Source organism: Labeo rohita, chromosome 10 (genome assembly GCF_022985175.1).
Source record: "Labeo rohita strain BAU-BD-2019 chromosome 10, IGBB_LRoh.1.0, whole genome shotgun sequence".
NCBI classification, from domain to species: Eukaryota; Metazoa; Chordata; class Actinopteri; order Cypriniformes; family Cyprinidae; genus Labeo; species Labeo rohita.
Window position 1 is genome coordinate 18,341,918 of NC_066878.1, and position 26,647 is coordinate 18,368,564.

Sequence of the window (26,647 nt, forward strand, 5' to 3'; positions counted from 1 at the left end):
GGTCTTTTATTTTGTCCTGGACTTATGTGGAGTGCTCTTTTCATTTTCTCTCTAGGTTTGCCCAAGAGAATGCTTCTGTTGCCCGTCATGAAAGTGCCCGCCTACCCCGTCCCCCACTACTCTTTCTTTTAGCTCAGGAGCCTACTTTACACACACATACACACTCATGTACACACACACACAGCATAAATGTACGTGAGAAGGGAAGGTCAGATAGCACAGCCCTATCACGTGTAGGGACAGCTATAAGGGTATTTGTAAAGTGCTTTTTATTTGATCATCACTTTTTTTGGTTTTCTTACTGTCTTCTGGTTTTAAGCAAATACAGGTTTTATGTTCTTCGGAAAGAAAACTTGAAGGATTTGTACTGTGAATTGTTACCTCATTCTTGGAAATTTAACTTATATCAGCCTCTTTTGTTATCATGGTTGTGTTTTTCTTGTAGAAGGGGAATAGGCTGTCATGACAGGCTTAATCTATGTATCAGGAGCTGTGTTTAAGATGTATAGATCTAATTCATACTACTGCTAACAAATAAACCTTTATCTTCATGAACTGCTAAGCACTGACTGGTGTATATTTGAAAACTCATTAGTTACTCGTTTAGCATATGTATATGTTCAACTAGCAGTTTTAGCAGCTCTAATTTTACATTTCCTTAAGCTTTCAGATACTTTCAGAAGTTTTAAGGGATGTTTCAGGTTCAATACAAGACATTCTCTATGGATGGCATCTTTGCATTCTGTTGATGACCTCAAAAATTGTTCTGACTTGTCCCTCAGTGTGTAAAAAAAGTCAAAAATCAATCTATATTGATTGGGTTAGTCAACCTATAGTTGTTAGTTTATTTTTGTTTTGTTTTTTGTTTGTTTTGATCTTTGGTTTCCCTCCTAGAAAACTCTAGCTTCGTCCTCTAGTGGACCCTATGACAACGCAGCATCTCGTTCCCTCTCGGGGAACCATCTCTACATGTGTAACCCGAGACGTTCCCCTTCTAGGGAGCTCGAGCTGTGTCCTCAAAGTGTCCAATAGAGGACGCAGTGTCTCGTTTCCTCTCAGGGAACCATGGTTACATGCAGAACCTGAGATGTTTTGTTTGAAATCAAACACCTATAGCTATGTTTCCATCACCCTGTTTTTGCACATTTTGAAGTATCGCATCAGAAACTAGTGATTGGTGGGGGGGAATCACAAAAATGTTTACGCTCACTTGAAGTGGTTTTTGACTTGTTTGAAAAAGGGTTCATGTGAATAATAGGATATGGAAACACTTTTATGAAACAAATTCCTCATACACGTGACTGTGCTATGGGATGGCATAACCAGTGGACAGATCTCATTGCACAGTAGAAGTCTGCACAGGCTTTAAATTGAACTTGGCCCATACACAAGATCGTCTGACCCGACCCAAGTGGCACTGTTAAATTTAGAGCCTGAACCCCACTTTAGTCAACTAAACAAAGGTTAAATAGAATGAACAGAAAACATATTCTTGATTTTTATGGCATTTCACGAAACGTCCCAACTTTTCTGGAACTGGGGTTGTAGGAAACTCGAGCTGCATCCTGTAGTGGACACTATGAGAACACAGCATCATGGTTACATGCGTGACTCGAGACGTTCCCCTTCTAGGAAACCTGCGTCCTCAAAGTGTCCACTAAAGGAAACAGTGTCATTCCCTCTCGGGGAACCATGGTTACATGCATAACCCGAGACGTTCCCCTTCTAGGGAACTCGAGCTGCGTCCACTAGTAGACACTATGAGGACGCAGCATTTTCTTTTTTTCTCTGGGAACCATGGTTGCATGCTTAACCCAAGATATTCCCCTTCTAGAGAGCTCGAATTTTGCACACAAGTTAAATGCGCAACTTTGGATGGAAACCCAGCTAGTGATTACGTATAATGTTAAAGCTAAGCTTTAAGCTTTCAAAAATATGTCTTTATTATAATGTTAACATTTTAATATACGAAAATGTGTATTTTAATGTAAAAAAAAAAATCGATAGACTTACATTATAAGTGCATTACTGTGCACATTTTTTATTATTAATTAATTAATTTATTTTTAAATACCAGCAAGTTTGTGCTGTGCCTGTTCTTGCATAAAATATAATGTGCTTTGAACCTATTTATCAACGGTAGTTTGCATTACATTGAAAAAGGCACACAAACAGGTGTTTTTATTCAGTAAATCTGCCTGAATCTAGATCACTAAAGCAGTTCATACAGCTGCACTTTAGGTTTGGGCTCAGTTCTTTCTCTCTCTTTTTTTTTTTTTTTTTTTTAATACCAGCTGTGGGACAAGTCAGTTCTCTTCTGTGATAATCAACAATATTTCTTGAACCTGGAACATTCCTTTTTATTTCAATCTAGCAAAATGTGTTAAGATTTCAAACTGCATTTTTATTTATTTATTTTTTTTAAGGAAAAAGTTAATGCAGAAAGTTGATTAGTCAGGCACTAGATGTCTCTTGTTCCACTGAGCAGTTAGTAGTAGAGTTGAACCATACAAAGGCACTCATCACACAGACAACTCAAACACGGCCCCTCACATGGACACACACCGGAAGCTCCAGTCACAGCCTTACAGCGGAGAATCGAAAGCAGCAACAAGGGATCCATGGAGACATGCTACTGAAATGTCTTTTTGTCCTTTTTTGTTTTGACTTATTGGTGAGTGTCTTATTGTGTGTGAGATGTTATTTCATACTCCTCCAAAGGCCAGCACAAGCCATTTCACATCGGGGTCTGCAACACTTTGCTCGGGGTCTTCTTTTATTATCATTGAGAGTATTTATATCTTGAATTTATTTGTATATATGTTAATATAGTAATGTTGTAGTTTTTGTCAATTTTAGTTATACTAAAGTACATCAGGTTAAATTAGTTTTATTTTAGTTAGTTATTTCTGTTTTAGTTAACTGTAACAATTGAATATAACATACATTGAACTTGAGTTAACGTTCATAAAACATTGACGTTGGGACATTTGGACGATGCTTGTGCTGTCTTATGGCTGGGTCATGATCATCGCTTACCAAAGAGGAACTCCATCTCCATGGTTAGACGAGTGGTCACAATATTCCCATCCATCGTTAATGGATCCCTCGCATTCGTCATGGTCATCCCTCAAGTGTCTACTCGAAACCAATGGCCCGTCCTCTTTGGTAGTGATAAGCTGTCATTGTACTATACTCTCTCGAAAATCACGACAGATCTGATTTGTCAGAGTTATGTACTAACTACATCTGTATGGAAACCTCCGAGTTGCCACATACGTTTCACATTTCCTCTGCCTTCTCTCAAACGAATGAGCTCTAAGTTTTTTTTTGTGTTTTTTTTTTCCGTTCTGTCGGAAAGTTAACCGTGCAGCTTAAGTTGTTGATGTCTTTTTATTAACCTGAGACGCTCCCGGTGCAATGAAAACCCCACGTACAGCCCGAAAGAGCAGAGACCCTAGTATCCACCCCTGTGGCACACCCTAACCCCATTCCCCCCTCGCCCTGCCATCAGAATGTATATACCGCTGCCTCCTGCCGGGCCGCACCATTAATCGCAGCTCTCTCTGCTCTTGTCCTCACTGTAGGTGGTCTTTTCATTGACAATCCCTTTTACCAGCCGCGGACCATCGCTCCTTTTATTCACTTGGGTCCTCAAGATCTCTTCTCTGACTTCTAGAACCATCAGGTTGTGTGGCTCTAAACTGTCGTACCACTCCAGGCTTGACCAGGCTGTCTCCACCGCACAGAAACGGCCCAAACTTCATACACTCTCCACCCAAACCCATCCATCCCCAATCTAAGGATCCAAAAACGCACCAATCTTACAAAAGCAATACTCTATTTGACTTGCTCGTCCCGAAAACCGGCCGGGGACTTCGGTTCCTTCTTATATAGCAATACACTTGAACTCTTTTGGGCTTTAAGCTTACTTGAGATGTGAATGTTCAGTTGAGTCTTACTCAAACTTGGCATTGCAATATAGTCATTCTCATTGTATATTCACCACATGTGTATGTGTGGCTATATTATAAATACATGCATATATATGTATGGTCTATGGCACTATAAATATATATGTGTAGATATACCGATGTACTTATGTATATTTATATACAGTATATATATACATATACATATTCTTGGTATTGATTATTTTAGAATCGGAAGGTGATCTGTAACCATACTACTAGAATATAACTTTCTTCCAGTTTTATATATACAGTATACATATATATAAATATATATATGCTAAGCAATTTAATCTCGTAAATTATTCTTGTGAACATGCAATATGACAGCCCTTTTCTTAATCTACCTGTTGTAGATTAGTAATGCTTCCTTCTCTCTGACTCGAGCAGCTTCGCTGTGTCTTTTCGCCAGATCTGCGCGTAAGTGTTTTTGCTCAGTCGACCAAAGTCTGGCGTTCTGGTTGGGTTACGAGGTCGTCCTCCAAACATCTGGCCACTGTGCCGCCTACATCCACAACTCACGCAGGTCGTTTAAAAGCACATCCGACGGCAAATTTCTGCCTGTCGACTGAGGTGCATACTCGTACACGTAATCGCGGTATGAAGGGCAGCTAGTGTGACCCGGTCACTCCTCACTTTCCCCTGCAAAAAAAGCACAGGTGACTCTCTTTAATGCGGCATAGGTGGCCCGTCATTTGCCTTTCCATTCATTTTGTCATTCTTCTCAGGCCTGTTTCACATGCACACAAAAGTGGTGCATATTTGGATGCATTTATATTGGTTGCAGCATTCACATTCAGCATGAGCTTGCGTTGCGGGAGCGTAGCTGCAAGTTTGTGCGGTGCCTGTTCTTGCGGAAAATGTTGAAAATGTGCTTTGAACCTATTTATCAGCAGTAGTTTGCATTAGAGGCTTTGAAAACAGCACCCAACGGGTGTTTCTATTCAGTAAATCTGCCAGAATCTAGATCTCTGAAGCAGTTTATAGCTACACTCCGTGTAGATTAATTTTTATATTTGGATGTAAATGTGATGTGATACATGCGTAAATTTTTAATTTCAAGATGATCAAGTTTAATAATTTATAGTTATTACGGATGCTCAATGTACTGGCTATTAGAACTGCAGTTTAGCACGTGTGTTGTGAAACAGGCCTGTTGATGCAGCAGCGTGCGGTCGCTTTTTACTTTTGCGTTTTTCTTCAGCAGGTCTGTTGTAGCGCAACTTTAGGCGAACTAATTAATAACAGCACTCAAAAGACTCCCAGATATAAACCACAGAGCACAGTCATGGGAATAAGCTTAATAATATCGTTTTAGCTGTGCTATATTCAGACTTGAGATATTTGAAGAAGCATCCTACCATCAGGATTGTACTACTGTAGTCTGAATGCTTATCGTTAAGTAATTTTTATATCAAAATTTCCTTCACATGTATAAGAATAGATAATTCAACCAATATCACTATGTATTGATGTTTGTATGTCAAAATACTTTTGATATTTCAATGTGCATTCAGTAACCAATGGAATGTCACCGAATTTCTTACCGAAACCCAAAGGCCCAAAAATTTTGATTTCACAAAAACACAACTGTCATCCTTTATTACTCGGCTCACATATATACTGAATGTGTCCCCTTATATAAATCTCCCCATGTATTTAGTCATATTTTAGCTGTTGTGTTTAAATGTGAAATATCGTAGCTCTCAAATAGGAAAAGATGGGATATAATCACAGAAATACTACTAGTTTATTAGTAATAGTACAGTAATAGTTTAATAAAAGCAATAGTACATCATGCACCATATAATAGTAAGCTTAAATAAACTTTTATTTATTTTTTTTTATATTTAAGTGGAACATTTTTAAAAACAAACTCATTTTTCTGTTCCCCAACCAGACGAGACTTCGGTCAGTTTTGAATTAGAGCTGGTAAGTCTTGTATGGGTAAGTTTTGTGTGGAAATGCCATAGATAAGAGGTTTGAGAGAAAGGCGCAAAACATTAGATGGCCTTTATTTTTCTTTGAGCTTTACGAATGATTGTCAAACACACAAGCCCCTTTCTACGATGCCACACCAGCATTACACAGTTCAAACGACTGAGAACTGGGAGTTAACGCTATTAACGTTATATATTGAGAAAACCGAGGGCTAACAAAGTGTAGCAGAGAATGTTTTCATTTTTGCATCAGCAATTCAGAGTCTTCCATGTTATGTTTATTTAGCTTGCAGAACATAAAACCCTTTGTTGGTGATTAAAGTCAACATGAAATCAAAACTGGCTTATTTTATTGGCTTATTATGAACGATTGATCACTGTTTTGGTAATTTTTCATGTAACTAACTTTTGGCCTCTTTTCTCTAATTATCTGGCTTATATGTAACGCTCACTTTCATAATTCAGTTTCTGATGTAAAAAATAAAAAAAAAACACTTTACAGTTTCTTTTTCCTGTTTTGAAACTGCTATTTCACTTTGAAATGCATAGCATTGTTTACAGAAGCAAGGTGTGAATGTCGTTTCATGTTGACTTTAACCAAGATTACCTCGTAATATGATTTCTCATACGTGCTGCAAAATATGACTTATTTCAAAGCAATGTCTCACAGCGAGCGGAAAATGACAGGGATATTTCATAAATCCAAATCCAATGTAAAAAGCCATATCGTTTGTCTTTATAAACACCAGACGTAGCTGCATTGTTTTGCTGCAGTGCTTTAAAAGCATCAGAATCTTCTGATGAAGTGCAAATACGTCTCTCTTCATGCCAGCCTGCTTCCCCAGGTGGCATCGACAGCCAGATGGTCTTCATAAATATGTTGTGAGGACTCATATTTTAGTTTAGCTTTAATTCTGCTCATCAAAGTCGGCTCATCAGCTGCGTTTGAATCTCAGTGGTCTATCGAAGGGAAAAGACATTTGCGCAGCTGCATCTCCTGTGAAATTAAGTGTGGAGGTGACGTTTGAAATAAAATTCCAGTAAAAGACCCAGAGAGGCTTCGAAAGAACATCTGAAATAAACCAGGCTTGATTGTCTTGGAAGCCATCAAAAGTTTATTTCTGTTGCTGTTTGGTGACTCACTGAACAATGTCAGCGTTTGTGGGCGGAGCCCTGGTATTTGCTTGAGATTGTATACCACTTCCGTCGGCTCTACTCAGGTAGATGTCAAGATATAGCATCTGCTTCTGCTATTTTAGTGCTCTTAGATTCATTTTTGCAAAGCCATGAGGCAGCAGTTAACGTATGTGCTATAGACATTTTGGAGTCAAGGTGCTCACCTGAGTATTACAGGTTCAAGTCCACAGTGTTGTCACATCATCAGTCCAATTAAAGGCTACGTCTGCATTAATCCACATACTGGACATCTTTCGCTCTACATTTTGGCCTTCCATCCACACTGAGACTGCGTTTTTGTCCTGTGAAAACTGGGCTTTTAGAAAACAATGACGCATGAGTAATCAGTCAATTATTCTGACGATTAATGGAGTATTTGGATAATTATTATATATATATATATATATATATATATATATATATTGGTGGTAACAAAAAATACCTAAGCAAACAATAGCTTTTAAAATTACTTAAAATACAATGCAATGAGGCAGTAATAATGGACTACTTGCACAACTACTTCTGCGTTCTACTTGTTACGGCTCGGGAGTTTCCGGTTAGCATTCAGCGCGCCTACATACAGACAGTTTTTCATGAGAACGCAGATTATTACTACATTTTAAAGCTGGGATTTCTTTAAAAGAACAATTCATCATGTTCAGTGCTGAAATGTAACTATAAATATATTTCTCTTCCGTATGTGCATTCTGAATAATAAATAAATATATTTCCCCACTAACCTGCCACATTCTCATGAACAGTATTTTTCTTTTACTGATCATATTTCATACCTGTTGAATGTACAGTTTTACCATCTTTAAACTATGCTCAGTGTAGTGAAACCCGAGTTAATTTGTGATTATATGGTTTAACTTCAATTGCAATTTTTGGTTTTATTTGTAGTAAAACCATTGCTAATTTGTTTGTGTGCGTTGGTGCTCTTATTCCGAGCCCCTACTGCTTATTTCATTGTTTAAAATGGCTGAATGATTGTACGGTAACTGCCTTATTTAATGATGGTAAACATTTAAATAATTTTTAACAGTAATACGCTGACAGTGCGACTTCTTTGAATATTCATATTTTGGCATTCGACTACATACAGTGAAATTATGACGCAGAATAGTGACTAACATATGTAATACAGATAAGTAAAGGTTCATTATGATCTTATTCATCAGATCTTACAAACGCTGCACCGTTTTTTTTCACCCTGTGATTACCAGCCACCGCTTTCTCAGATCGGTTTATGTTGGATTAAAACTTCACGTTCCATTGAGTTTAGAAAATTCTGTACTCAATAATCATCAGAATATGTCTTCTCCTGTCTCTGAAAATGTCCAGATTTTGAAATCATCCCATGAACTCTCATTTTATTAGGCGTTTGTCAACTAGATGATTACAGCACACTGAAAATGTTCATACCCGGAAATGAGGCTCTGTGCAAGTAGTCCATTAGTTCAAATAAAGTATCAAAAGCAAGTAATCATTTGGTTGTATTGAATTAAACTTAAAATGCATAATGTGTTATAAACAATATCTCTAATGAACATTGTTTTTACACTTTACAGCATGATCTAAACCTTGTTTAATATTGACTAAACAACATTGAAGTCAAATGTCCACCCATTTCTTTACAACAGAAATGCTACAGCCACTGTCATTTCTTAAATATGTGGACATCAAAACTTGTAAACTTTTATTTTGAAGTCATGATTAACAGTTAGCATATTGAGAAAGATACTGATGTATTCTCTTGTATTTGTGTAAGTTTATAAATGATTTACCTTATAAATCTGATGAAATGTTGAAATTCAAATTTTGTGATAAACCCAAACTCACAGCAATATGCAGAGATGGAGTTTAAGACGCTCCACACATGTAAATGATAACAGTTTGTGTGTAGCAGCATTTACTGTAAAAAGAGTCGCTCTGACATGCATGTATGTAACCTACAAGGCACACATATAAATAATTAAAGTGCATATATTAAATTTGCAGAGATTTATTTAACTGAATTGTAGAGTTTGTGAATACACATTATGCTTTATGATTTTTTAATTGGGTTTAATATATCATGCAGCCTTGGAAAACGGTCTAATAGGGTGTTTCTTGTCCATGGAATGCCCACTTCCAGTATTTTGCCACTTACTCAACACAGGCAATCAAAGATTGTTTTTTTTTTTTAAATCGAGTACTTGAATTGAATCGATTAATTGTGACAGCCCTAGTGAGAACTTCTTTATGTATGGTCTCTCTGTGTGAGCTTTGTTTTGCGCATTTGCAGTAATATGATTTCAGAATTTTCAGACGTTTCATTGTGGATTTTGTAAAATGTTCAAAAACACTATTTTTGACCATTTTTTCATATCTGGATTAATGTAGACATAGCCAATGTAGCAAAAATAGGATTTTTCATTTTAGAATCTCACTTTGTAACAGATAGATTTAATTAGTAGAGACATTTCCCCCCCAAAAAAACAATGATGTACATTTTACAATGTTGGTGCTTTATTAATATGAGCAGACTGGTTTTTTGATGGGTCTTAATTATGAATGAATTAGGTGGTGGAATATTTATCCTGTCGTGAAGGAAAGGGACTTGTGTGTGGGACTCGACTTGGAAATTCAATTTGCGAGCTTGTGATGTAAGTACAGAAATATAGATCCAGTTTCAGCTTGAGCAAGCTTTGCAAAATGAATTGCTGAAGTGAATGTTTTCTCCACGTCTCCGATCTCCCCCTGCATATAGCCGGGGCAGACGGGGACGGCCGTCATTTGAGCTGGTTCACGCGTGAGCCGGGACGCCGAAGCTCCCGGCGACTGAACCAGCAATAGAGCCATGTTTAGGTTTGGAATGTATTTATGTAGTAGAATGTACTTTCATAGAAGAGCTAACTGCATCTTTGTAGACACATCCAAATACGGTGATATGAATTATTTACCTATATTATAAAAAAAAAATACTCATGTGATTTGTGTGTGCGTGTGTTTTTTGTTTCGGGGTGCTTATGCCCGTTATGTTTATTTATTTTTCTTTTCTTTTGAACTTTTACGAGCATGGCATATCCTTGCTGGCGTGCTCTTCCATGAATTCTGTAAATACTCTTGTTGAGTCGGACTGCGAGTGAAAGCAGTCTGCGGGATTCTCAGTTATCCATTTCACAACTTTTATGTAACTTGACAAATTATATAAACAAAAAATTATCTAGATTTGAGATATTATAAAGGGTAACAATATAATGTGAAGTGGTGATTGTGCACAACTTCTGTGAGCGAGCAGTGCTTGAACATGACAGCAGTAGATGTTTGCTAGCCGTGGTATCAAATTACAAAATATTAGTTGTGAAAATACTATAGTGGTTTGTCTGTCACTTTATTGCCATAATTTATGCTTTTAAAATAAAGTGCTAAATCTCTATAAAGTGTAAACCTTTTTTAAAAAAATAAATATATAAAGACATTAAACTCTTTTTGATGTGTGGTGTATTTTGTCCTGTGTCCTTTGTTTTTGTTTAGTGTGTATTGTCTCCGATAAGCTAGAGGGCAGTAATGAGCAACAGCCAATAGACCTTAGTTGGGTTAGATGCCATATTCAGTTCGACGCAGTTTTTGCCTCCTGAAAGTGTTTTTGGAAAGACATTTTTATCAGCTGAACAATCAGTATGTTGTTGAAGGGGACATCGGATGTAAAATTCACTCCTTTTTTTCCTTTTTTTTTAATTCTCAGAAAACCTAAACGGTCTCAATTATCAAGCCGTTTTGATATTCTGAACAGTGTGATGTCATATTGCTCAAGCCCCGCCCATATCTACTGACTGACTTTTCAGATATTTCCGCCATCAGCCACTTGTGCGTTGTCCGCCATTTTCTCCACATTCAGTAGAGTCTTTATTTTCTCCAGAAAATATGCGGTGGATTAGTTGTATTTTTGATGTTAACGTGCCAGCGAATACACAACTAAATATATATAAGGGGGCGGGGTGAGCAGTAGCTCATTATCATTTAAAGAGACATGCATTGAAATTGGACGCTGTGAACAGAGCTGTTTTTAACAAGGCAAGAAGGGTGTTGTTTTACATAACCATTGAGGAATTTTAACCAAAGTATGTTGCAAACATTTCATAAAGGCCCTGAAGAATCATACCAACTTGTGTAAAATGGGCATCCGATGTCCCTTTTAAACTACAGTACAATCCATTTAATAGACTGTACTTCTATCCCTCACAGCCTCGATTTCATTCTTGTCAAATATTAATTATGGTGCTATCCTGACTATGCAATTGCGAGTGGAAAGAGCATGACAGAAGTGTAAGGGAATGCTGGGTAAGCAAGGATAGCAAACTCATAAACAACCTTGGGCCTGTCCCGCATGGCACAACATGTGAATTTGCACTCTTGTAGACTTCATGGTCATTCACATTTAACTTTAAAAACGCAAGGCCAAGACATGCGTTTTTTAACACAAAAACGCAAGAGGGAAGTGGAGTGAAAAAAAAAAAAGTTAAACTTGATCTTTAAAAGACTGTGTCATGCATAAGCAACAAAGTCTCATTGGAAATGCGTACCTCTATACACATATCTGTAAAAAACGAAATGAACACTAGAGGCTGTAAATCTCAGACAACTTTTATTTCTTCTTACACAAAGTATGATTTACGCTCTGTTTTGATTAATAAAGCTTAATATTCACACAATTACTTGTAGAATATTATATTATGGCTTCAAAACAATTTTAACATCCTGCGCGATTTGAAAACTGATACTTGTCAATACAGCTTCAGTGTTTCCTCTGCCATTACATTGGGGGGGGTCTATACCTTGTTCTTTTATTAAACAAACTAAATAGTCACTTAATGTGAATTCTACCGTTTAATTCAAGAAACCTAGCATCATATCATACTGTATACACACAAAAGACTTCCCTGCAACCTGTCAAAATGAAAGTTCGGTTTAACATGTAACAGAAATATATTAGTCTTGTATTCCTTTTGTACAGTATAATGTAGGTGTTTATATATTCCTATTTCTGCCAAATTTAAATACAAATGATTAAATAAAAAATACAATTATTAAAATATATATATATTAAAAAAAATATTTACACAATTTTTCTTTCAACGGTAAACCTCTGCACCGTTGTGTACTGGGTACTGACTCGACAACCCCTCTGAAACCTAGGGGAAACACTGAGCTTCATATGCATGAGTTTTCTAATTCAGTAGGTTTGCTCGGTAGCTCACGCGATACAGCGTTGCACTTGAGTGGGGAAGAGCTCCGGTACGAACCCCATGAAGCTGCAGTTTGACCAGACAGCTCAAATTCTCATAAGAAAGTTAAAATAGCACGGCTACATCAACAAATGTGTTTTTATATTACTGTTGCATTTGTTAAGACTATCAGGTAGGTTTAGGGTTGGGTTTGGTGTTGGGGATGCATATTTCCAACATGATAGAGCGACACTTTAGCGACACTCCCGGATATTTGTATTGTGAAAAGCTGCAATATCTACCTCAAGAAGTGTAATAAAAACACAAAAATACATGCCTGTACCAACGTAATAAAAACATGCCATGGTCATGTATTGAATGTGTGTTTTAGCGCCACTCTCTGGACGTTTCACTTTGAAACTGCCACGAAATGTGCAGTAAGGTACGTAATAATGGTGTTGCAGAAATGTATGTAGAGGCATGTATTTCCAGTGAGCCTGGGTTGTGCATAAGACGCTGCAAAAGACACAAGCAAAATGGTCAAACATTCAACACAGGGGTCTCCAACCCTGCTCCTGGAGAGCTACTGTCCTGGAGATTTCCGCTCCAACCTCAATCAAATACACCTAAACTGGCTAATCAAGGTGTTCAGGGCTACTTGATAATTACAGACAGGTGTGTTGGAGCAGGGTTGGAACTGAAGTTTGCAGGACAGTAGCTCTCCGGGAGTCGGAGATCCCTGGTCTAATGCTTTTAAAAAAAAAAAGTGGTTTCAGAAGGTTGCTCACAAGTGCCCCCTTTGTGGCTGCTATGCACCCTCAATGTGCACTTCTACTAAGCCTACACTGAGGTGGGTTTTGCAACAGACCTGTACCTTACAGTCAGAGTGGTATCATGGCACGATGAAATGCCCCAAAACCATTTCTAACGATTTCTAGATTGCAGTCGATTGGTCCGATCCAACATAATGTCAAGGGGGCCCAAAAACCAATGCATAAAACTGTGGACTCAAGAAAGGCCACAAGAGTTGGGTGCCATTTGGGACAGGACCCTTCTTTTTCCATTCTGTGCAAATAATGTCCACAACTCCTCCTCGTTGTTGCATGAGTTTGTGTACAAATGTAATTCTGGGATAATAGATGTCTGGGAAGAGAATGATCTCATAATTGACTCACTTAGTCTGTGATTATTTGCAAGAAGTGCTCCTCGTAACATTGATGGGTCTTTAAAATATGAGCAGGGCGACACGGGTCTTGCAGCAAGGGTGAAATTATAAGTGATCTGAAGAATGCAAATCCATACAAATCATCTCCAGCAAGGAGCAAACAGTCCCGTAAATCAAACGCCGACTGGAGTGAATGGAATACCAAGAGATTCGATGACATCAGTGATGTTTTAGGAGTTTGACGACGGCAAACTGTAACTTTGTCACTTGATTGGGTTGAAACTGCAAGAGTGCTTTCAATTCTAAAGGATCAAATAAAGGAGTTTGGGATGTCTGTGAGATACATGTGTGGGTCCATGACTGGTTTGAAAGAGTCAGTCTGGTCAGTCTCTGGTAATCCACACTTAGATGGGATAAGTGTGGAAAGAACATCTCGAGGAATGCTGGTGTCCTGTGACAGGCACTGATGAAATGAAAGGGGTCCAGTTACTCTCGGTGTCACAGGCGGGGTACTGAAAACACTCTTGCTCCACATCAGGCTCTTCTGTGCCCTACAGCCAAGTCAGGTCTGAGGTGGAAGAAGGACAAGGAACAGACCCATATGACTGGCCTCCTCTGGGCAGTTAATGTGCATTGAGCCATGGTGAGGTAAGACCAAGTATTTGAGCATGATAGTGGACATAATACATGTTGCCAGAATGTAAAAGATCCCAGCTGTTTATTGGACACCTCTCATCTGGGAAAACCATTGCAGGTTTTTTTTTTTTTTTTTCCTGCAGCTGTTCCTCGCCTCCATTGGAAGCTATTTTCGATGACTGAGCCAGCACAACACCAGGCCTGTGTCAGTGAAACCTGGGCAGAGTTGGAGGCACACTGGGGTTGGGTTGAGGTACTTAAGCACAAACTGGTCAGACACAGGCTCTGGGTGAATGAGTGCTATCAACGTTCCCCCCATTCCCTCTCCTAACACATTTGCTAACAAGTGACAAGTGAGCTGTGGAGTTTGGTTTCATCAGCGATGACGTTTGGGTTTGTACTGATGCCAGGTAACTCCCGGTAACAGGATTCCCAAACCTGCTTAACACATCATCCCAGGGCGATAATTTTACAGGACCACGTGCTATTTAAAAAGTTAACATGCCATGCTTATAAACAGGCTTAATGATATTACAAGGCGTGCTGCAGGACAACAATCTCACTGTGACTACTGACCTATTTACTTGTCACATCAGTGGTTAGTTTATCAAAGCTGGTTGACAAATTAAATTAGAGACCTCATTGACGTGTGTCTCCGACTTAGGCTAATGTAAGTGCCAAAGATGGAAGGAAAATGTGAGTTGTTCAAATTCACAAGGTCCCAATACAGTAGTACACTCCCTACACGGTGAGTAATGGATATCTAAAAAAAAAAAAAAAAAAAAAAAAAAAAAAAAAAAAGAAGCCAGTCCTGTAATGTGAGATAAATCTTTGTCTTTCTTTAATAATCCCCTTGTTTAATCTGATGCCGCCTGTCAACAGTCTCAGACGTTTGTGTACGATTGTTGCATTTCACCCCCTAGTGGCATTTGCATCAAACTTTTAAATTGTTCGTGAAAGGCTTTTCTAAACAACAACAAAAAAATCAATGCATGCGTAATAACCAAAATAATTATAAGAAAAATAAATATCTACAGTCATGTGAAAAAGTTAGGACACCCTATTGAATTTCATGGTTTTCTGTATCAGGACATAATAAAAAAATATCTGGTCCTTGGCAGGTCTTAAAATTTGGAAAATAAATCCTCAGATAAACATCATCACATGACATATCACACAGTGTCATTAATTATTTAAGAAAAATACAGCCAAGAGGGAAAGGCCATGTGTGACAAACTTAGGACACCCTATGAGTCAATTGCCTGTAGATCCACTTTTAACAGCAATAACTTGAAGCATTCATTTTCTGTGTGACTTTATCAGTCTTTCACATCGTTCTGGAAGAATTTGGACCACTCTTCTTTTCAACGTTGCTCCAGTTTATTAAGGTTTGTGGGCATTTGCTTATGCACAGCTCTCACCACAGCATTTGAGTCAGGATGAGCTCTGGACTTGGACTGGGCTATTGCAACACCTTGATTCTTTTGTTTTCAGCCATTCTGTTGTAGATTTGCTGGTTTGCTTGGGATCATTGTCCTGTTGCATGATTCAATGACTGTGAGGTGCCCAGGTCCTGTGGCTACAAAACAAGCCCAAAATTATCAGCTCTCCTCCAGCATGCTTGTCTTTTGGTATGTGTTTGTGCTGATATGCTCTTTAGGTTTTCACCAATCTTGGCGCTGTGCTTTATGGCCAAACATCTCCACTTCAGTCTCGTCTGTTCGAAGGACATTATTCTAGAAGACGTGTGTTTTGTTCAGATGCAACTTTGCAGACCTAAACTGTGCTGCAATGTTTTTTTTTTTTTTAGATAGAAGAGGCTTTCTTCTGCCAAGCCTTCCAAACATGCCATTTTTGTCCCATATTTTTCTAATGGTATTGTCATGAACTTTATCATTTAACATGTTAACTGAGGCCTGTAGAGTCTGAGGTGTAGTTCTTGGGTTGTCTGCCATTTCTCTGAGCTTTACACAGTCTGATCTTGGGGTGAATTTTTTGGGACGTCCACTCCTGGAAGGAGAGGTGTCTGTTTTCAATGTCTTCCATTTGTGAATAAACTTCAAATTGTTTGGAAATGGCCGTATTACTCTTCTCAGATTGATGGCAGCAACAATTGCTTCTCTAAGATGATTGCTTGATTGCTGATGTCTTACCTCCTTGGCATTGTGTTAACACACACCTGAAGACTCCAGACCAGCAAACTGCCAAAGCTTATGCTGTTATAGAGGCGCTCAGACTTGCTGATGATCAGTTAATCAAAGGTATTTGATTAGCAGTGCTTGACTGTTATTTACCCTCTTAATTCCAATGTTAACAGTAAGGGTGTCCTAATTTTGTCACACATGGCTTTTCCATTTTGGCTTTATTTTTGTTCAATAAATAATGACACAGTGCAATTTGTCATGTTTTGTTGTTCATCTGAGGTTTTATTTTCAAAATTTTACGACCAGCCAAAAAGACCTTTTTTTTTTAAATGATGTCCTGATACGGAAAACCATGGAATTCAAAAGGGTGTCCTAACTTTTTCACATGACTGTATACCTAAAAACTAATGTAACTAATCATTATACTATATCCTCATACATTACAGATTATAAAACAACCACATTTTATGGACTCTTCCAAACTTAATAAATAACTAGTAAAAAAAACATATGAAAATTCAATTTTGCATACAGGTCTGATTTATTTTGAGCCAGCGTTTAACCGTCAATGTAAAAGACTTTATATCATGCATCACTTTAAACTCATTTGGCAACGTATTCCAAACTTGTGACCCCTTTACCGAAAATGCTCTTTGCCCTTGTGAAGTTCTACAAAACCCAAACTTCATACTCCTAGTGGTTCGACCTGTAGCATCATGTCTCTGTACCAAACTACATAAAACAGAAGGTGCCTTATTATGCAAACATTTAAAAATCAATTTTACGTATGATACGTTATGATACGCCTGTTCACCATGGTAAAATAGCCTGCATTACATCTGGTCAGGTGGTCACATATGGTCTAGCCACAGAAATTCAAATATTTCAATACATCCAAAGAAATTGCATATGCGTATGGTTGGAACTTCACATAACTCCCCTACATTGAAAATTAATGATTTCCGGTCTGTTGCTTGCATGTCAAGATAGTGGAAAGGCAACTTTATGTTAATTTTTCCTGACTATCAAATGCCAAAACCAAACAACAAATGGTGATAATACAGTTAAAGTCAGAAGTTTACATACTTTTTGCAGAATCTGCAAAGAGGGATCATACAAAATGCATGTAATTTTTTTTGTGCTGACCTGAATAAGATACTTCACATAAAAAGATGTTTACATATAGTCCACAAAATAATAGCTGAATTTATAAAAATGACCTGGTTCAAAAGTTTACATACACTTGATTCTTAATACTGTGTTGTTAACTGAATGATTTTTTTTTGTTTAGTGATAGTTATTCATTATTATGACTCCTTTGTTTGTCCTGAACAGTTAAACTGCCCAATGTTATTCAGACAAATCCTTCAGGTCCCACAAATTCTTTGTTTTTTGTATTTGAACACTTTTCAACGATGACTATTATTTTGAGATCCATCTTTTCGCACTGAGGACAACTGACGGACTCATATGCAACTATTACAGAAGGTTAAAATGCTCACTGATGCTCCAGAAGGAAACACAATGCATTAAGAGCCGGGGGTGTAAACCTTTAAACAGAATTAATTATTTTGCCTAAATATCATATTTTATCATTTAGTACTACTCTTCAGAATCTACAGAGTATACTTACATGTTTTCTAAAAGACAAAATAAGTTACATTTGTCCTAATCCTTAAATTCCAAAAGTTTTCACCCCCAGCTCTTAATGCATTGTGTTTCCTTTTGGCGCATCAGTGAAACTTCTGTAGTTGCATGTGAGTCCCTCAGTTGTCCTCAGTGTGAAAACATGGATCTCAAAATCATACAGTCATTGTTGGAAAGAGTTTGAAAACAACACAAAAATGCTGAAAAATCTAAGATTTTGTAGAACCTGACGGATTTTTCTAAAGAACAGCAGGCCGTTTAACTGTTCAGGAGAGCAAGAGACTCATGAACAACTATCACTAAACAAACAAACAAAACAAAACAAAAAAATCAGCTGTGGATCATTCTGATAACAGGAGTATTAAGCTTTTGAACGTGGTCATTTTTTTAAACCCCTTTTAAAAGCTTAGCTTAAATTTGTGATATGAAACAATGTTCATCCCTTACAAAAATCAAACATGGTTTTATTATAGTAAAAGTGTACTAACCATGTTTTTTGGCGGACTTACTTCCATTTGCATTACCAGTTTTACTACAAACACCAAGGTTAAACTATGGTTAACAGTGTAGCAAAACCATAGATAATTTGTAGTTTAACTACAAAAAAACATTTATTTATTTATTGTTTGTTTGTTTGTAGTAAAGCCATGATTAATTTTAGGCTAATAAATGGCTGTTGAGATAATTGAAACGAGTAGAGACTGGAGCCGGAAATAGTATTTCTTACCTCACAACTGAACAAGCGGATTACAGCCTGGGTTCACTGCTGTGGAGTGGCGTGAATGACAACATGAAATCGTCCTTGTTATCGCTTTCAGCTTCAACGTAAGGTACACAGACACACATAAACTTCATAATGCATCTAAAGTTAATCTAAATGACCTCTCACGTGGCAGTCGACTGCTTTTCGTTGCTTTTCAAGTGAACAGAGAAAGCGCACGGAGGAAACGAGTTCACACATTCACTCAGACTTTACTTTGTTTGTACATCTTGCTCGTTTTCGTGGCGTTTTGTTGTTCAGGTTCTTGCGTCTATAAACGATGTGGTTTTTATTCATTTTTTGTTAATGTAAACTTTTAGAACGCGTTTCTTGACCCACGTGTTCTGTTCTGTTCTGTTGTCTTTATCTTTGAATAGCGTTTCATAACGCTGGTTTGCGTTATGAAATTTGGGTACGGAAGAACGGGATGATTTAAGCCTTTGGGGCAGTTTGAGCCACCCCTTGTTTCTAGGCAACCTTAAACAAAATTGGTGATGTGACCACAAATATTTAGTTATCCATTTTACTCACTCTGCGATGGAGAGAGGCCCATGGAACAATTGGTAACTACATTTAAGTTAAAAAAAACTTCTGTAGTTCCGTGAGTGTGTATTTTTTTTTTTTTTTTTTTTTAATGTTCAAGGATTCTGCTTGTGTCTGAACAATCACAGACTAATCTGTAAAAATATCACGTGTTTGTGCTTTAGGAAGTTATAATATGAGGCTGCACTGTTAGTATGATGTTAGCTCTAAACTGCTGTATGATACACATGTTAAAATGGTAGTCCTGGGGTAAGTTGAGCCAGTGTTTCACCTTTTCTCATGAAAAGTTCTCTATTATTATACTTTAATTCTACATTATTATTAGACCAAACATTTGTGACCCTGGACCACAAAACATGAGGGTCATAAGGGTCAATTTTGTAAAATTGAAGATTTACGTATTATCTGAAAGGTGAAAATAAGCTTTTCATTGATGTATGGTTTGTTAGGATAGGACAATATTTGTCTGAGTTACAACTATTTGAAAATCTGGAGTCTGAGGGTGAAAAAAAAAAAAAATGCTGGATAAGACCCTTCTTCCTTGGCTGGGATCGTTTAGAGCCCTTTGAAGCTGCATTTAAACTGCGTTTTGGAAGTTCAAACTTGGGGGCACCATTGAAGTCCACTATATGGAGATTATTCCTGATTTTTTCCCCCCCAAGAAACATAATGTATTATAGACTGAAGAAAGAAAGATTTGAACATCTTGGATGACAAGAGGGTGAGTAAATTATCTGTACATTTTTGTTGTGAAAGTGAATTTGTTGGTTCAACTCACCCCATTCTCCCCTATAGAGCAGTGTTAAATAAGTCATACAAAACTGGAAGACTTGAGGTATGTTGCCAAATAAGTGTTCATAATGTACCATGACAATAGCAGGATTTCTTTATTCACCATAATAAGCAACTTTTAGCTGACATGTTTGGCCTACAGGATGACTGTAATTAATATTATTACCAAATTGATAAAATGCTTAAGTAGATAGTTTTAAAGTGCATTTAAATATTTTTAAACATTGTGAAAGTTGTATAGATGTCTGTATCCTATGCTCTTGTATGTATTGTGCATATGTATAAATAGTGCCTGTTTTTTGATTGTCATTTCAGGAAATCAAAATTTGTGTACATATATTATGCATCTGAATATGTAATATTTATATTTGAAAACACATCTATAAAAAAATTAATTGTACTAATGTTGCGATAGGTGACCCTGGGCCACAAAATCTTAAGTCGCTGGGGTATATTTGTAGCAAAAGCCAAAAATAGATAGTATGGGTCAAAATTATAGCTTTTAATTAGTAAAGATCATGTTCCATGAAGATATTTTTGTAAAATTCCTATTGAAAATATATCAAAACTTAATTTTTTATTAGTTATATGCATTGCTAAGAACTTCATTTGGACAACTTTAATGGTGATTTTCTCAATATTTTGATTTTTTTTTTGCACCCTCATATTCAGTATATTGAAATGGTTGTATCTCGCCAAATATTGTTCTATCCTAACAAACCATACCTCAATGGAAAGCATTTATATTCAGCTTTCTGATGTATAAATGTCAATTTTGAAAACATAATGGACCCTTATGACTGGTTTTGTTGTCCAGGGTCACATATTTAAGATGAAAGTAACTGTAATCTGGTACGCTGTAAATCATTGATGACAATTATGTGTGATAAATGTATGACAGCAGTGGTACTATGTTGATGTTATATGGTAAAAATAATTTGATCTATTACGAAGGCACATGAGGCTTTCCATAAACTGACTTTTTAATGTTATTGTTTTGCAAAACTACCGTAAGCACAAATTAAATCATAAATCAGTCCAGGAAACAACTGGTAATGCCAAAACGTAATGTGTTATTTGAAAACTGTGAAGATTTTGTGAAGGTAAGTCTCATAGATAAAGAACAGACACCGGACCAGAGATGATGTGTTTATAGGTTTATACTGAAATTCATGGAAGTTTACACAATGCATCCTACACTATTACCATGTCCACACGCATGTAATGCTGGGTAAAAGGTACATTTGGCATGTAATGATCAGACAGCAGTTTGAAATTCAGACAAAAGCAAAACATGAGTAATAATCTGTAGCACAGTACAATTAGGCAACATTAGTACAGTTACCAAAGTTGAAATATAAAATTAATCTAAAAACAAAAAAAACATATGCTTTTATTTACAACCCAGTGCCTTTTAGAACGGCCTCATTTGTCTTTTTTAACAACGACAATAACTCTAACAAGCCTGATATCAATATAAATATGTCTGTAAGGTGCAAACACCTTCCCCACAGAGAGTCCGTTACACAGTGACCGTCGTAGGTTTCTTCACTTCCAAGATGTGCTTGCCGAACACAGCGTGTGCTCACCACGTAAGTGCTTCCTGTTTGTCACGATGAACAGCTACCGTAAAATAGCTTTGACCTTTTTCATATACACACAAGCAGACGTCACAGATCTGGTTGCGTATGGCTGCGCATACATCCCATCATATACCTTTAACTTGTTTTGTTAATATCAGAAGGGCGCCAGCTAGTGGTTTGAGGAGGAATCTAATTTTAAAGTTCACTGTACAGTCTATGTACAGTGTGCTACCTACTTCCTGTTTTTAGTTTTCCTCTGAGAACCACAATGTTGGCCAACACACACACACTGTACAATAAAAGCAGATCTCAGTCATACACATGCACACGATCAACACATCGCCCTCTTTTTACAATAACGAAAGTCACGCTATAACGTAAGCTAGTTTTCCGGCAGCGCTCGTACCGTCTGTAGACTCGGATTCTGTGTTTGTGCAAGTAGTCTTGAGTAGGACAGCAGATAGAAATGTTAATATCCCCCAGAAGAGCGTTTTTGGTCAGCTACACGCCCCAGTCTTTTGTTTAACATCATCAGTAGTAGAAAGACTAGCGTTAAAGTCTTTTTTCTTTCAGTAAGTACTTGTGTTTCAAATGGGGTAGCTGGTACCCTAGAAGGAAAGTTTTTGTTTATACAAAAGGAAATAAAGGAGAGTTGTTCGCATTGATCCAGCTGTGGGGTGAGAGCCGGACGGGGGGAGATGATGGGGCTGGAGTGTTTCGTCTCTGGAAGGGTGTCCTGTTAGACGCTCTCTTTGCCTTGAGCTCCTGTGACCGTCTTGATGGAGCTTAACGTCCTGTTGAACCACGTCTTTTTGGCTGCTTGGACTTCGTTCAGAGCCAGACCCAGATGATGCTCCAGATCCTAAAGACAGGAAGACGTTTACTAACTGCTCCTTTAGCTGACACCTGAGGTGAAATTCAAACCTTTACACCCTTTGTCAAATGGACTCGCTCCAACAAGCCTCAAAAAATTATGATGATCTTCAACCTACTTTAAACCATTTTTATATGCATGTGTGAATATACACAGTTCAAAAGTTTTTGATACAAGTCTCTTATGTTCATTAAGGGTATGTTCACACAACAATAGCTGGGTTTCCATCCAAAGTTGCCAGTTTAACTTATCTGCAAAATTTAAATACTTTATCGCAAAAACATCTTAAGAGAACAACATTGTCACTTCCTGATAAACTGGAACTAAATGTCACTATGAAATGTAGAAGAAGCCACTGAATATAATCATTTTCATATATAATAAATTATTTGTGCCTCAGAGCGAGCAGATGAAGCAAATGCGGTCATTGCTTCTGGAGGTGGATGCTGCTGTTTGACAGTTCTGGGAGGCAATTATACAATAATACTTTGACGACAGACTCTGCTCGGGCATTTATGACCATAACAACATTTCGAATGTTGTGCAATGAGATCAGTCAAAGTCAAAAACAACCTCAAGAGAGTGCAAAAACCTAAGGGATTTTTTCCCCCTGAAATTTGGCGTTTCCATCACTTGTTTCTGATGCAATACTTCAAAAAAACGGTGATGGAAACAGCTAATGAGGTACTAAAAACTGAAACGTTTTAACATTTTTGAAAGGTTTCACGTATAGACAACAACATTATCAAAATGAGAATGGATCTACAAAAATGACAAAAAAAAAAAATGTATTGCACATTCCAGGTCAGTAGATAGCGATGTCACTTGTAATTAAACTCTACATGTCTGCACACATACACATAAAAAAAATAAAAAATAAAACGGATTTCATAGGACCCTATGTAGCTATATAGGGTCCTATGAAATCCGTTTTATTTTTTCCCAAATTCTGTTTTATTTTTTTTCTAAATTCTAGAAATGTTAATAATCAAAAGCATCTCTAAACAATTAATTTTATTAAACAAAAAAACAAGCTTATTAGTATTTTGTTTTATTGTGTATTTACATTCTTCTGGTAAATACATTCTGGTAAATATTTCTTAAAAGTAATTTAATAATTTTATTAATAGTAGTAGTACAATCATAACATTAAGTAGTATATTTCTGTCACAGTTTCTTAAAGTTAAACTGAACTTTTACAGGGCTGCTGTTAAGACCTTTAAGTTTCTGTTTGTAAACGATATGACGGTTCACACAAGAAACAGTAAAATGCTTATGAAGTGACTCTCAGAGCAGTTTTAGAGATCATGTTCATGTGCTCTTTTTGACGGCAGAGCCTGAAAACCGTATGTGTAGTAAGTGAAACTGCGTGTCTGCACCATTCATTCACACAGAGACACGTAGAACATGCAGGATTCATATTTAAATATTATTTTTGCCGCTTAATATTCACAGACACTAGTCCATATAGTCTTTTAAGTGTACTGATCTACTTTTGATTTATTCATCCAAATTCTGTGACATTCTGTGCTATACAGTAAATTCCATTTTTATGACTGATTCCGTCCGTTTTTCACATCACTGAAATCATAATCTACCTATAGACTGAGCAAGTAATATGCATGAGCATGACGTCACCGTTTTCAAAAACTTGCATTTAATCTGTTTTCATAAGTTTACATTTGTAGACCCTCAAAACTACATGAACAACCATGTAAATAAACAACCAAAACGAATATCGTTTTCCATTTTTAGTTGAAAACTGTATCGTATAAACACCCCAGGAAGGGTATATTTACTTGACAAACATACAGCAGAAATAGTAATATTTTGAAATATTATTACAGTTTAAAATAATTTTTTATGCTAACCATTCATGTTAATTTCAGTTTTAATTTGGTGACACAAATTGGATCTGATGATGATTGGATCTGCTTAATATAGAATATTTTTATTGCTTTGATTGTCGTTGTAAACTGATAAATAAAATAACTTATTTTTATCGAAGTGTATTTTAAAATGTAATTTATTCCTGTGATGCAAAGCTGAATTTCATAACAGGAACTTTATATGAAATGATGACATTTCATATTGATGTAACTAATTCAACAGGTTTGGACATTTGTAACATTGTTTTGTCTTTTCATCACAAACATTGATTGGACTGAAGAATCTGAACTGGAGAATACATCAATATGCTATATTCATTGTGATTTCAAAATAAAGGTTTTAACCCTCACTCTAAGTTTACAGATTTTGATGTCCACATATTCAAGAAATGACAGTGGCTGTAGCATGTTTGTCATAAGGAAATAGGCAACTATTAAAGATTAAGTGGACATTTGAACGAAATGTTGTTGAGTCAATATTAAACAAGAATTAGATTGCGCAGTAAAGTGTAAAAACAGTCGTCAGGCCGTTGCCGCCCTCTGCAGTCATTATAATACGTAATGTACATTCAGTCTAATATCATTATCTGATTACTCAATCATCAGAATAATCGATCACGTAAGTGACAACCTACTCTGAACTCCCTTTTGCCCATTTGAAGGACATACAGTGGTTAAATCGTTCAACAGTGATGAAAATCCAATCACAGCACAGTGTAAAACTTCAATTTTCTAAATAAAGCCAATAAACATTGAAAATTGTTGTGTCTGTGAAACAGCTAGGGCAGGATGGAAAACACAGAATATCTAAATAGATTGTCTGGGAACAGGTATGTGTTGTTTTTGTGGTACCTGGATCTTGCACTCGGCCTCCACCAGCTGTAGTTTGGTCTGCGCCAGCTCCAGCTCCATCTCTCTCAGCTGGTTCTTCAGCGCTTCCTTCTCCTCATCCGTGTCCTCCTCACTCCCCTCCTTAGGAGTGCTGAGCACCTTCAGACGGCCCTCCTTACTGAAGAGAATGCTGCACTTCTCACAGCCCTCCACCTTCATCTGTACAGAAAAACATACACACACGCGCGTTCACCTCGTAACCCTTCACCACAAGCCTGAAAATCACCACGTTAAGCTGCTTTGGCTGATTACAGGCGTAACTCTGCTCTCAATATCAGCTGGTTATTAACACCACATAAACCCCCGCGGAGTGATCAGGACCATCAGCAAAGCGCTAGTGATAAAGTGATAATGAGCAGCTTGGCTATCCAACAAATAAATAAAATATTAAGATAAAAGACATGAAACTAAAACATCTAGGAAATTCAATACAGTTTAGCAGCTGCAGGATGACATAACTGACTGATCAGAATGAGCACAAAATGTTGTGGATTAAATTCTCTCACGTGAGATCTGAACAGGATATTTTGACTCTGTGGATGTTTCTGTCTATTAGAAACCTTGTTAGCAAACCCACTGTTAGAATAATCTCATAAATCAAAAGCACTGAGGGAAAACTGAACATCAGGCTACAGAATATTAGTGACCATGTCATTATGTGACAATATTACACTTGTTTTAATTGTCATTTGAGTCTGATTAGGCTGATATTAGAAGCAGACATTGTTAGTGTTGCCAACAGTAGGCTGTTGATGTCCACTGGTTGAAGCGACCTCAATAAACACTGTATTTTATTCCCCAGAACACAGTTTTTATTAGGGGACCCCCTCTCAACTGGGCTAGTTTTGAGTAGCAATTGGGCAGGCTTTGTTGTGAAAACATGCCAACATGCTGTTATGGAAAGCCAACTAGCTCAAAATCTCAAAATTGACCAGTGCATAAAGCTTTATGTTTCTATGTCAGTTTTTTTTTCATAATGTTTTGATGGCTGATTTCAATAAAACGCTACATTTTCAATTAAATCTTTCTGTGAATGCTGTATATATTTATTATTGTGTGTTTTATATATATAATTTTTTTAAGAATACTATGACTGCATTTTAGTGCCGGTGTTTTAACAAATAATGCTACCTGTCAGATTGTGCTACCAACACTGTGTTTTTCATACTGTAATGTTATGTTTAGGGTTGGGGTAGGTGTACACGTTAATAAAGCCTCACACAATATTAATATCATGCTGGAAGCAAAATCTGATAGGTAGCATTTTTCGCTGTCGAATTATGCTACCATCTGTTTTAATGGGAGGTAGCAAAATCTGACAGGGTAGCACAAATTGTCAGAACACCACGTTAAAAAACTACAAAAAAAAATCTAAGATTACAAGATTGAAGTCATATTTCGAGAATACAGTCAAAAAACTATTACA

At 37.0% G+C, this 26,647-nt stretch overlaps 2 protein-coding genes and 1 long non-coding RNA gene across 9 annotated transcripts in view; 1 reads left to right on the top strand and 2 right to left on the bottom strand.

Moving 5' to 3' along the window:
* The window catches only part of strbp (spermatid perinuclear RNA binding protein), a 124,190-nt gene extending 114,758 nt beyond the window's left edge, over nucleotides 1–9,432 (top strand). For 3 of the 5 annotated variants that reach the window (XM_051120988.1, XM_051120989.1, XM_051120987.1), the window contains exon 19: nucleotides 3,588–9,432. In XM_051120988.1, the coding sequence (XP_050976945.1) occupies nucleotides 3,588–3,679 (92 nt within the window). In that variant the 3' untranslated portion in view covers nucleotides 3,680–9,432. Of the gene's footprint in view, nucleotides 1–55 lie in introns of all 5 variants that reach the window. The other 2 variants (XM_051120992.1, XM_051120991.1) reach the window with 1 other exon arrangement.
* Nucleotides 4,857–26,647, bottom strand: part of LOC127171989 (uncharacterized) — a 121,779-nt gene continuing 99,988 nt past the window's right edge. Inside the window, exon 2 of the long non-coding RNA XR_007828580.1 lies at nucleotides 4,857–4,942. This is a non-coding gene — a long non-coding RNA (uncharacterized LOC127171989). The remainder of the gene's footprint in view (nucleotides 4,943–26,647) is intronic.
* Nucleotides 21,127–26,647, bottom strand: part of LOC127171982 (rab GTPase-activating protein 1) — a 112,215-nt gene continuing 106,694 nt past the window's right edge. For all 3 annotated transcript variants that reach the window (XM_051120981.1, XM_051120980.1, XM_051120982.1), the window contains 2 exons: nucleotides 25,183–25,380; nucleotides 21,127–22,429 (listed from right to left, as the gene is read on the bottom strand). In XM_051120981.1, coding sequence (XP_050976938.1) covers nucleotides 22,307–22,429; nucleotides 25,183–25,380 — 321 coding nt within the window. In that variant the 3' untranslated portion in view covers nucleotides 21,127–22,306. The remainder of the gene's footprint in view (nucleotides 22,430–25,182; nucleotides 25,381–26,647) is intronic.